This window comes from Microtus ochrogaster, chromosome 7 (assembly GCF_000317375.1).
Source record: "Microtus ochrogaster isolate Prairie Vole_2 chromosome 7, MicOch1.0, whole genome shotgun sequence".
Taxonomy (NCBI): domain Eukaryota; kingdom Metazoa; phylum Chordata; class Mammalia; order Rodentia; family Cricetidae; genus Microtus; species Microtus ochrogaster.
The window spans coordinates 24,342,367-24,351,740 of NC_022014.1; the positions used below are offsets into that span (position 1 = coordinate 24,342,367).

A 9,374-nucleotide genomic window follows, 5' to 3' on the forward strand; every position below is an offset into this window, starting at 1 on the left:
AAATTCTTTTTTTTTTTTTTTGGTCATCTGGTAAAATGTTATTTTCAGTAGTGAAAACCTTTTACAGGACAATCTAAAGATCCAACTAGCAAGAGCGGCCTGGCAGAGTGTGCTTATACCACATCCGAGCATGGAAGGAGGAGGCTGTCGGCAGAGCCAGCAGGGCTGGCTTCGGGCAGGGTGGTTACTGGTAGCTCTCCTATTTTCACAGCTTCCCTGAAGCAGATTATTATCCTTCTATTCAGAAAGAACAACAAACAAATTACAATATACTGCTAAATAAAAGATTATAAAAGTATAACTAATGTTCAGCATGTTTGACCCCACAGTTGTTTAAAATGCATATGTATACAAACTAAGACAACAAAATGTAAAATAATTTCCTTTAAGTAGTGGAACTGTAGGTTACTCATTATTTTCTAAATTTTTAGATGAAAACTTATTCCAGTTATAAAATGAAGTTGTTGAAAGGCTGAAAATGTGGTAGGATGCCAAGGCTCTGGGTAGGAGGGTAAATGTTCCTGCTATATTCAGGAAAGCCACCCTTTCTCTGGGATATCATAGAGTTTGATCTCCCCTGAACTGAGCCTAAGGCACCATTTTCCACTCAACTTTCTTCTGAAAACTCCCCCGTACAAGTTTTTTTCATCTCTTGTTGCTCCCCATCTAAATCCACTCTATAAATCCGTACTCTAACACTCCTCAGAGATTAAGGTTATCCAGCTGGGCCATAAGGAAGCCACATTATTAGGGCAGTGTCACTAGGGCTGGTGAGATCAGTGTGGACTCGGGGACTTCTGGAACTGACAGGGTTATCAAAGTACTTTGATGGTGGCCAGTGAAGGAACAGGAAGATCTAATCAGCATATACACACGTGTGTGTGTGTGTGTGTGTGATGGGAAAATACACAGTAGAATTGACCAACCATGGCCCTACTGTCCAGCAGATGCTGGGTCTGATAATGCACGGTAGGGTATGATGGGCATGAGGGTTAACTTACAGAAGTGGGTGGCAGCAGCCTGAATGAAGAGGGAAGTGCACATAAGACTTATGATACAATCCTTGGGGTTTCCCTCTTAAGGAGTAGGAAGGGCCCCAGGTAAGGCAGCAGGCGGCAACCAAACTTCAGAGACCAAGTAAGCAAGATTAGCAAAGATGGAGGCAGAAATAACTCTTGTTAGTTGGTAGAGGTCACAGACTTACGTCAGACAGAGCAAGGATCCTACCTTAGACAGGGCTGACTCCCCCTCTACCAGTAAGAAATAACAGCCCTGGCCACAGACCCTCAGGTCCTGCTCTCCAGTGGGATGCTCTTTTGAATAGTTAACAGAACAAGCTACCATCTCCTCTGGGGGTCCACTAGCTAGCTACACATTCAGTCAAACCCCCCAGTGGGAATCCCTGGCTTTCCTTCCAGATCTCAAGGCCAGTCTCCCTTTTAAGGGCTAGTCTATGTGGTTCCCAAACCAAACCTACAGTTTTTTTCGCCTACCTGGGAAGAGAAGTTGATGATTCTCTTGACAATTCTACCTTCTCTGGCAAGCTTACAAAGCACATGAGTTTTGTGTAGTTCCATAAATGAAATATTTGGAACCACAGTATTTAAAACAGACTAAAACCTCCCTTCTATTATTATACAATTATGTATTGTCATTACCTAATTATCAGTTATTTCACATTGATTCTGGTCCAACGGGCTTTCACCAGACACTTTTTATTTTGTGGTTTCATTAACTACTTAATTATCTACATTACTGTCAAATACAAGATTCTGGAAGATGTGGTGGCATAAATTAAGACCTAACTGTAAGTAATTTCACTTACAAAATCTCATTCAATTGATCACAGGCAAGAAAACTCCACTACCTTAAGTGATGAACTATGACAGGGTAAAACATGTTTGCTGTGGCTTCCCCGTGTCATGTAACTAAAGTCTCCTCCTGCACTGGTGGAACAAAGGCCATTTTTACCTTAAATACATTATTTGCCATAGAATTTCTAGATTTGGGCCGGTGGTCATGGCGCACGCCTTTAATCCCAGCACTTGGGAGGCAGAGACAGGCGGATCTCTATGAGTTCGAGACCAGCCTGATCTACAAGAGCTAGTTCCAGGACAGGCCCCAAAGCTACAGAGAAGCCCTGTCTCAATAAATAAATAAATAAATAAAAGATTTTCTAGATTTGGCACTAGAGCTCAGCCTTAGCTACTTGGACCCAAGTTCAAACCCTGCCTCAGTACCTTTGCTCGGTGAAGAACATTAGTCACTTAAGCTTTAGAAGGTTCCGTTGCCTTCAGCTCTCACACAACAATACTGCATCAGCTAATAGGGTTACTAAATGAGACAATCCCTGTAAAAGACAAACTGCCCATGGTCAGTCCCTAGTGTTTACATGACACAGAGGTTGGCTTTTATTTTGGTTAATAGGTAGTACTCTACATCTGCCTACCTGCCCCTATAGATTTAATCAAGGCCTTAACCTTCTCAATTGAGTCCAATGGCAGGCGGCTTTCTGACCAAACCTCTAAAATTCTTCACAAATTAAGGAGAGAAGGCATGTCACAAGTGTCGCTCTGTTTCTGAACTCCCCTAGATCTCACACTTCTCACTCACCCTCAGTTCTCCCAAGGCCAGTCCAGTCGGACTGGGGGCCTATACAAGGAGTGGAATAGCATGCAAACCCAGGGCTGATGAGCTGCAAAGCCTGTGCTCTCTCCCACTGTTTACTGCCCCGTGGTAAACAGTACCTGGAGTACACACTGCCCTCTTCTAAGCATTGGCTCCAAGCTACTGTCAAGTGTAGCTAGCTGAACTTCTGCCCCCTACCTTCTTCTCTTGTTCAGTTTCCCTGTTGCTAAGGAGCACCCATGATCCTCTACCCCCTAAAGATAGAGCCTAGAAGTTCTGAGATTTCTGCTTGGACCGAGACAGGCAGATGGGCTACATCTCAAAGAGGTACAGGTCTTCATTCAGTCACAACATAGTTTTCCAGAGTAAAAGCACAGGCTCACAAAGGCAGCATTAGCTGTTCCAACCAGCAATTAAAGAAATGAACCGCTGTTTTAGTCATTTGAGTGAGTCATAGCAGATCTTTCCAGAACAGAATAGTATCTCAGGCATGTGTAAGTTCTATGGCTACGGGTGCCCTGAGCCAGGCTTTTTAACAAACTGCAGTGGTACTTACACAAGGCACATGGGATGATTAGCATCTTTCAAAACCATTAATGCCCTCCTTCAAGAGGCAAAACCCTATTAATGACTACGACAGCACTTTACTGAGGTGATGGCCATTCAGCAAATAAAATCTCCTGAGCAGCAAGTCCCCTAAGAACAGTGAAGTCATGTCCCTTTCTTTAGGTCACCTCTGAGACGCATCTTTGCTCAAAGAACAATAACTGAAGTTTTGCAAATGGGGTAGAAGGGTCACTGCAGATCCTGACCTTGTACCATAGAATAAACAGAGAGTACTTCTACTTGAGCCTCAGCCATACAGGGTTAGCTATATGCATGTTCTAATCTATACAGAAACAGCCTACTTAAGAAATAAGGCCCAGCTAGTTTATATAAACCCTCACAACTATTCATATAAATAACTCATCACATGGATGTTAGTCTGCCACCAAGATCAAAGACAAAGCAAGATGAAAATGCATTTTTCTAGATCTCCTACCAGACCTGAAATATAAAGCTTGAGAAACAAACAAACAAAAGATCCAAAAGACAGATGTGAAGAAAAGCTCATCAGTTGAGACAATAAAAAACATAAAACAGCCAGGTGGTATTGGCACAGGCAGGCGGATCTCTGTGAGTTTGGGGGGGAGGGGGCATAAAAAGTGTTAGTAGGGTTTTTTTTTTTCCTCCCTTATACTTTTTTTTTTTTTTTTTTGGTTTTTCGAGACAGGGTTTCTCTGTGGCTTTGGAGCCTGTCCTGGAACTAGCTCTGTAGACCAGGCTGGTCTCGAACTCACAGAGATCCACCTGCCTCTGCCTCCTGAGTGCTGGGATTAAAAGCGTGCGCCACCACCGCCCGGCCCTTATACTTCCATTTTAAAAATTTTAAGTAAAAATGTACCGTCATAAATATTTGTCTGGATATAACTGAGTAGTATTTCTAGAAAATTCTATAGATACAATCATCCATTCCCACAATGAAGTTCAACTAAAGTTCAATTTTTCAATTGAAGGGGCTGAAGGTGCCCCCGTGTGGCTCTAAAAGAAAGTGCTGCAAGTTAAAAAGACCAAAGGGCTCCCAGTCTGCTTTCCCGCTTCTCCCTGAGACAGGTCTCACACAACTCCCTCTGGCCCTGAACTCACAATGTAGACCAATTGTGAACTCAGTCTTAAACTCCTGGTCCTCCTTCTTCCACCTCCCAAATGCTGAGATTACAGATGGGGACACCACACCCAGCATTTACTCCCTTCTTTTCAAAGTGGGAAGAGGGAGTCCTAGCGTGTAGCTCAACTGTTACAGTGCCTGCCTTTTAGCCCTGAGTTCAGCCTCCAGTAGCACATAAAGCCAGGTATGGAGGCAACCATCGGCAATCCCAGGAACTGAGGAGGTGGAGGCAGGAGAACCAGGAGTTAATTCAATGCCAACCTTGGCTACCTTAAAAGTTCAAGCCCAGCCTGAGCTGCATGAATGAGACCCTACTTCAAAAAACAAAATAAAATGGCTTTGATGTCTTCTGTATGTGATTTTTACATTTTTTCCACATCTGGCCATATGATTATTCCTGACAGACACCAGAAGCCTTGATTTCCACCAGGGAAAGAGATTTTGTTTTCTAAAATATAGTAACAGACCAGACCCCTTGAGGTTGGCTAAAACTCCTCCTCGGAGCTGCCAGCTTGGACTTAAAGTATAGCAAAGCCCTAGTGTGAGAACAGCTGAACACAGGAAAGCAAACAGACAAAACTGGAGCAGATTCTAAACACAAGCACCTTCCTTACCTCACACTGGAAAACAAGTACAGTTTCTGTTCCACTTCAGCTATCAGGAGATCAGAAGCCAACCAGGGACCAGAATAGAACTTTAGACAATACCACAGAGATTTAATTTCATATCAATCCACCAACACCAACACAAACTTGACCTCCAGACACTTAAACAGAACGCCACTCAATCCTGTGACATGTGAGCAACCAATTTCTTTAAAAAGCTTCCCTTCAATTACAAAGCACATGTATAATATGTCCCTTTAAAGTGTTTTCAATGAAAAAGATGATTTCAATATCATCTTATTGTGGTTGTAGTTCAGTTGGCAAAGCATCTGTCTAGCACACAGGGAGTCCTCGGCTCAACTAATCGATCATTTGTACCACATAAATCAGAGTTGTAATCCCAGCACTCAAGATAGAGATACTGGAGGAAAAGGACATTAAATTCATCCTCAATTACACACCAAGTCTGCGACTACATAAGACCATGACTCAAAGACAACAGCTATGGCTGGGGAGATGGCTCGATGGTTAAAAGCATGGGTTCTTGCAGAGGACCCAAGTTTGGTTCCCAGCATCCAAATCTGGTAGCTCACAACTGCCTGTAACTTCAGCTCCAAGGGATGTGATCCCTTTGCAGGCAACTGCATTCACATACACATACCCTGACAGAGACATAATTACTGGATGCAGGCAATCTAAGGCCCTAGATCCAATTTGGGTGCAGTTTGTGACCCTGAACACTGGTTTCTTCATGCTGCCAGATGAATGGGAGGATTAGATCAGTGCTTCTTCTCCTTAGTCTAATCACTACATCATGGACAGATCCCCAGGGGTAGGGGGTGGGGAGAACATGCTCCTAGGAGTCTCTGAAAGACTACAGCTATATGTTCTTTCCCAATTTTCAACCCCATTGCATTATTTGCATATTCTTATACTTTTGCCAACAGCCTGACCCAGCTGCCATTAAGTTATGCCACAGCACCAGCTTTCTGATCTAATCATAGCCACCTCTCAAAATGGGAACTTAACTACTCAGCACCAGTCTTTATGGGTGCCAAAGAGCTCAGGCTCTATACCAGTCTGTCCATATAGAACCCTAGGCTGCTTAGTCAAGAATCCAGCACAAAAGACAATTTCTGAGACACGAAAAGAACAAAAATGAGCCTCTTCCAGAAGTATCTGCAAAACCCCAGCATTCCCATTAGAAATTAGTTTCAGACACTGTTACCCTGGCCTTGGATAAGCAGATAAGCAGACAGAGAAAAGCCACTAAAAAAGTAGGATTTGGCCAACAAATTAGCTGGCCACACAGAAGGGTCCACTTTACACCACACCGGTATCTGTTTTTCTCTGGTGTTGAATATATAATCCAGGAGCAGTGGTGACTCAAGACTTTAATCCCAGCACTTGGGAGAGAGAGGCAGGCAGATCTCTTTGAGTTCAAGGCCAGCCTGGTCTACAAAGCGAGTTCCAGGACCTTCACAGATGTGGATGCTCTACTTACCAATCTACCCCACACCCTACTGAGTACACAGAGGACCCCCGTTTCTTGTTTGTCACATCAACTGTTTACCCAACTCAAACACAACAAAATATCTCAATTCCAGGATTCAAACAGAATCAATAGTTTTCAATTCTGAAGTCTTGTATTAAAAACAAAACATATTCCATTTCACATGTCAATAAAAAGCAGCACATTACCAAAGAACAACACTGTAGGAGGGGACAGGTAGACATCTCCGACTCTGCTTCCTCAATTCTGCTCTGAGACAGGCAATGTCAGAACCTCAGCAGCTGAGCAATGCACTCTCATCATGTGTTCCCAGACCGGCCCTTTCTTCACCTGACATTCTGGCCACCTATCAGCAGGGTAGCTCCTTCTTGAGGGCTGGCTCAATCAACTCTAGGTACCGAAGAAAGCAGTGTCTTGAAGGCAAATATGAGCACTGCCAGGCTGGGCTCTGCTGTATGGCCTCCATTGGAGAACACTGAAACCCTCTTTACCAATCAACCCAACTGATGGACACATTCCAGGCAGCAGTCACAGACAATACCTCTGGCCTCAGGGAATGAGTTCAAGGCTGAGACAAACTGCTGGAGGAGGTTCCAAGTTCCTCTTGAGTTTATCTGCTAGCAATAGTCACTAGCAGATAAACTCCTCCTGAGCCACTGTACCGTACACACAACTCCAGATCACTTTAAGAGGGGAAGGGTTAAAAATGGATTCATTTCTGCTTTCCTTTTTTCTTTTTATTTAGACAAGTGTCTTTCTCTATGGCATAGGTTGACCCTAAACTCAGAGCAGTCACCCTGCCTCAGTCTTCAAGCACTGGGATAAGTGGACTAAATTTCTGCTTTGTAACATGATTCCACATGGTGTCACTAAAGGACCAGTAGTGAAATTCCTCTGGCTTCCCAATAGGCTCCACTTCCAAAGTTACTTTATAGACTTTTTTGTACTGATGTTAGATGTTAGGGACACAACCCAGGGTAGCTTCTGCACACTAAGCACATACGGTCATTGCACCATATCCTTAGCTTTATACAGACACTTTTCTAACCGTAGAAGAAATTAAGAATTAACTACCCCAACAAGCCTCAGCATTTGGTTACGTATGTAGGTACAAAGCTGATTCATCAAATCCCTGTTCTGGCCCTCAACCCAATGCATTTCAACTACAGCGCCATCTACTTCCTTCTTAATGTTGATCAGGCACTTAAACAGGTAACGTGTAGCTGCTCCGTCCAGGCCGTCTGCCTTCTCAGAAGCCTCTCGGGCTTGGGCTCCATTGCTAGAGCCTTTACAACTTTCCATGGTCTCCATCCCTCCCCTTTCCTCACTCCTTTCATCCTCCATGGCTTCTAGAGTTTCCTCCTGGCAAAGTGACTCCTGGCTGAGGCGATGGCCACCAATAGTGGCAGACTCGCCTTCTGGTACAGCAAGCCCGCACAAGGCACTCTCGTCCTGGCCACCACTGAGCTCTCTGGAAGTGGCCTTCCTCTCCTCCAAGGCTAGGATGACGTCCTCGGGGGCTCGGGGAACCTCTCTCAGCTGTCTCACTCGCTCTCTTTTCCTCCGCCTTAAATGAATCCAAGAGTTTTCTATGGCTGTCAGGAAAAGGCTAACTTCTTCTTTTCCACACGGAATTCGTTTATGTTGAACCTATGTGGAGGAAAAAGCAGAATTTTATAGGCAATCATCTGTCATTACTTACCAAATCCTTTCAATTAAAGAAAAACCATAAAAGTCACTATGGGTGAGCACTTCATCAATATGCTTGGCCACACACCTTCAGATCAGTGAGAATTTTTTCTATCCATGTTGTCACAACTACTATGCCTTCTACTGTCTCAGAGCCCAAAGACGAGGCTTTGAGGGATAATTCTTTCATCACAGACTCCAACACCACAAATGTAATGGGTTTCCGTGGCTTTTCTAATTTTCTTCGTTTACTTGGAGGTGACTAAAAGAAAAAAGGAGAAAGTTATCCCAACAATTAAATACAGTGCATGACAGTGGACACAAGTGGGGACAATCCCAGGGTTTCTGTTCCCAAGTACAGGGCATGAAACAAAGGCTTTTGCACGTGTTCTTTCCAATGTTGGAGACAGCTCCGCCTGTTTCTTCACTTTACAAAGCTATGTCATCATAGCTCAGAGTCAACATTAGCAGTAACAGAATTGGGATTCAAACTCCAAATACAAATTCCTTCAAATCCCATCACCTTACTTTACTCCAGCTACCAGTATAGACATTCTCCAAGCACTGAATGCCTTTTCTATCTGTGGTACCCCATGCAAGCCCATAATGAATTGCACATAGACAGGGAGTGCCGCCCCAGTTTGTAAAGTGTTTATCATACAAGCCTGAAGATGTGCACCTGATCCCAAGAATCCACATTAAAAAAAAAAAAAAAAAAAAAAAAAGCCTGGTGGCACATTTGTAATCCCTTAATGGGGCAGCGAAGACAGGACTATCCCTGGGGCTCACTGGCCAACCAACCTCCCTCAACTGGTGAGCAACAGACCAATAAGAAGCCCTATCTCAAAAAGCAAGGTGGACGGCTGCCCAAGAACAGTAGCCAAGGTAGTCTAGTCCTCTGGCCTCCACACTAAGAACTACTACTGCCACTTTACTACTGCACAGAAAGGCTGATTAGAGATGTAGCTCAGAGGTAGAGTACACACCTAACATAAACTCATCAACAGTGTAGCTGCCTGTCAGCGGAGGATGAAGGATACCAGCACCAATGAGAACACCACACTTGAAACCAAGGGCCATGGGAATCTAATCATCACCAAACTCTCTACCAAGGACTTAGGGAGGCTACACTCCTCCACCCACTAGAGGGACTAAAGCTCCACTTAAAACACCAAGAGCAACACTATAGTAAATTACTTTTCTTTTTCTTTCTTCTTTTTTTTTTTTTTTT

General features: G+C 43.8%; 1 protein-coding gene across 1 annotated transcript in view; it reads right to left on the reverse strand.

Moving 5' to 3' along the window:
* Positions 1-4,351: 4,351 nt before the first annotated feature.
* The window catches only part of Mettl16 (methyltransferase like 16), a 57,582-nt gene continuing 52,559 nt past the window's right edge, over positions 4,352-9,374 (reverse strand). The window contains exons 9-10 of the mRNA XM_005349567.2: positions 8,232-8,405; positions 4,352-8,104 (exon numbers count right to left, since the gene is read on the reverse strand). Of these exons, the coding sequence (XP_005349624.1) occupies positions 7,514-8,104; positions 8,232-8,405 (765 nt within the window). The 3' untranslated portion in view covers positions 4,352-7,513. The remainder of the gene's footprint in view (positions 8,105-8,231; positions 8,406-9,374) is intronic.